The sequence below is a fragment of the Henckelia pumila genome, chromosome 1, assembly GCF_033568475.1.
Source record: "Henckelia pumila isolate YLH828 chromosome 1, ASM3356847v2, whole genome shotgun sequence".
Taxonomy (NCBI): domain Eukaryota; kingdom Viridiplantae; phylum Streptophyta; class Magnoliopsida; order Lamiales; family Gesneriaceae; genus Henckelia; species Henckelia pumila.
The window spans coordinates 131,010,616-131,013,343 of NC_133120.1; the positions used below are offsets into that span (position 1 = coordinate 131,010,616).

At 36.4% G+C, this 2,728-nt stretch overlaps 1 protein-coding gene across 1 annotated transcript; it reads left to right on the forward strand.

Moving 5' to 3' along the window:
* Positions 1-1,817: 1,817 nt before the first annotated feature.
* On the forward strand, positions 1,818-2,360 carry LOC140874009 (uncharacterized). The gene is made up of 2 exons (XM_073277294.1): positions 1,818-2,030; positions 2,214-2,360. Exons 1-2 carry the CDS (start codon positions 1,818-1,820, stop codon positions 2,358-2,360), a joined length of 360 nt encoding a protein of 119 aa, XP_073133395.1.
* The last annotated feature ends 368 nt before the right edge of the window (positions 2,361-2,728 follow it).

Below are 2,728 nucleotides of genomic sequence, written 5' to 3' on the forward strand. Positions count from 1 at the left end.
TACGAATTCATAGTCATGCCCTTTGTTTTAACAAATGCACCAGCCGTATTTATGGGATTGATGGATCGAGTATTCCAGAGATACTTAGATGACTTTGTCATTATTTTTATTGATGATATTTTGATATATTCCAAGAATCTGCGTGATCATTCTGACCACTTAAGAATTGTTTTGAAAACATTGCGAGAAGAGAAATTATATGTCAAACTGTCAAAATGTGAGTTTTGGTTGCAGAAAGTTGTGTTTCTCGGACATATCATTTCAGGTGATGATATTTCAGTTGATCCGAGTAAAGTTGAGGCAGTGATTAATTGGCCGAGACCGATATCTGCACCAGAAATAAAAATTTTCATGGGATTAGCTGGGTATTACCGTCGATTTATCAGAGATTTCTCTTCTATTGCAAAGCCTATTACGTATTTGACACAGAAAAATGCACCGTATATTTGGTCTGAAGCTTGTGAAGCCAGTTTCCTTGAACTAAATAAAAGATTAATGAGTGCACCAGTCTTGACAATTCCTTCAGGTACGGTGATTTTGTTGTATATTGTGATGCTTCTCACAGGGGACTAGGATGTATTCTTATGCAGCGAGGTCATGTTGTTGCATATGCCTCGAGACAATTAAAGCCGCATGAAATCAGATATCCAATTCATGATCTTGAATTGGCAGCTATTGTCTTTGCATTGAAGATTTGGCGACACTATCTGTACGGTGAGAAGTTTGAAATCTTTTCTGACCATAAAAGTCTGAAATATCTATTTACACAGTCTGAATTGAACATGAGGCAACGAAGATGGCTCGATTTATTGAAAAATTTCGATTGTGAAATTAAATATTATCCAGGGAAGTTCAATGCAGCTGCTGATGCGCTTAGTCGAAATATATGTTCTCTTTCTTTATCTACTATTGGTATTTCTCAGTTATTAGATGATTGTTGTACTTCTGGACTGATATTTGAAACAGATGTAAAATCTATTCGAGTATGTGCTATTCGAGCTGAGCCAGATTTGTTGGTTAGAATCAGAGAAGCGCAGAAAATTGATCAAAGTATTCAGAATTCGATTGAGATTATTAGAGCAGGAAATCAATCCGAATATACGGTTAGTGATGATGAGGTTCTTTATGTGAATAACCGTATTTTTGTGCCGAATATTTCTGAGTTTAGACAAGATATTTTGAAAGAATCTCACTGCAGTCGATTCAGTATTCATCTTGGAGGCAGAAAAATGTACAATGACTTGAAGAATCAGTATTGGTGGAAACAAATGAAGTCTGATGTGACTGATTTTGTGTCTAAGTGCTTGAATTGCCAACAGGTGAAGACTGAAAGAAAGAAATCAGGTGGTTTACTGCACAGCTTATCTATTCCAGAATGGAAATGGGATTACATTTCCATGGATTTCGTAACAAAGTTACCACGATCATCCCAAGGATGCAATGCTATTTGGGTGATTATCGATCAATTGACAAAATCCGCGTGCTTCATTCCGTATAAAATGAAATATAGACACAATCAAATGGCAGATTTATATTTCAAGGAAGTGGTAAGACTACACGGTGTGCCTAAGTATATTGTATCTGATAGAGATCCTTAATTCACAGCACACTTTTGGCACAGTTTACAACAAGCTCTAGGTACAAAGTTACATTTAAGTACTGTTTATCATCCTCAAACTGACGGACAATCTGAACGAACTATTCAAACACTTGAGGATATTCTTAGAGCTGTGGTGTTAGATTTTAACACTACTTGGCAAGAATCATTACCACTGGTGGAGTTCTCATACAACAATAGTTATCAAACGAGTATTGAGATGGCTCCATTCGAAGCGTTGTATAGAAAGAAGTGTAGATCACCATTGTATTGGGATGATGTATCTGAAATTCCTGATATTGGACCTGATATGATCAGAGAGATGACTGAGAAGGTAAAATTGATTCAGAAACAAATGAAGATGGCACAAGATCGACAAGCTAAGTATGCCAATATCAGACGAAGACCTTTGTGTTTTGAGAAAGGAGACAGGGTATTTTTGAAGATCTCACCTTTCCGAGGCCCAGTTAGATTTGTCAAGCGAGAGAAGTTATCTCCATGATTTATTGGTCCATAAGAGATTCTCGAGAATATAGGCACTCTTGCTTATCGACTCGCTCTTTCTCCATCTTTGTCTGCTATCCACGATGTATTCCATGTTTCGATGCTTCGAAAGTATCAACCTGATGAATCTCATATCTTACAACCTGATGAAGCTCAGTTAGATGAAACTATTAGCTACTTTGAACAGCCAATTAAGATACTTGATCGAAAAGAAAAGCAACTCCGAACCAAAACCATTCCACTGGTGAAGATTCAGTGAAGTCGGCATGGAATTGAAGAAGCTACTTGGGAAGCAGGAGAAGATATGTGACAGCGCTTTCGGAGCTATTCCACTGATGTGAGTCTTATTCTGTTTTTGTTTATTTCAGTATCTTATGTGCATACAAATTGTTTGAGATTTCGAGGACGAAATCGTGTCTTAGATGGGGAGAATTGTAAAGCCCCGAAATTATTTAATTTTTATCCGAAATTATTTAATTTGAGAATATATGGAGTTTAGATTTAAATTCTAATATTCTTAAATTATTTAGGATTGAAATTGAATTAAAAATATTGGCGAGGACTGAATTGCAATTAATGAAGAAAGGAAGGGCTAAAGTGCAAAAGTGGATTTCTTAGTGGGAGACA

Bases quoted from the DNA above. Each gene is read 5' to 3' on its own strand.
- LOC140874009 (XM_073277294.1), top strand. From the start codon at position 1,818: ATGGCTCCATTCGAAGCGTTGTATAGAAAGAAGTGTAGATCACCATTG. The intron at 2,031-2,213 runs GTATTTTTGAAG...ATGCTTCGAAAG, and splicing joins GTTTTGAGAAAGGAGACAGG to TATCAACCTGATGAATCTCA.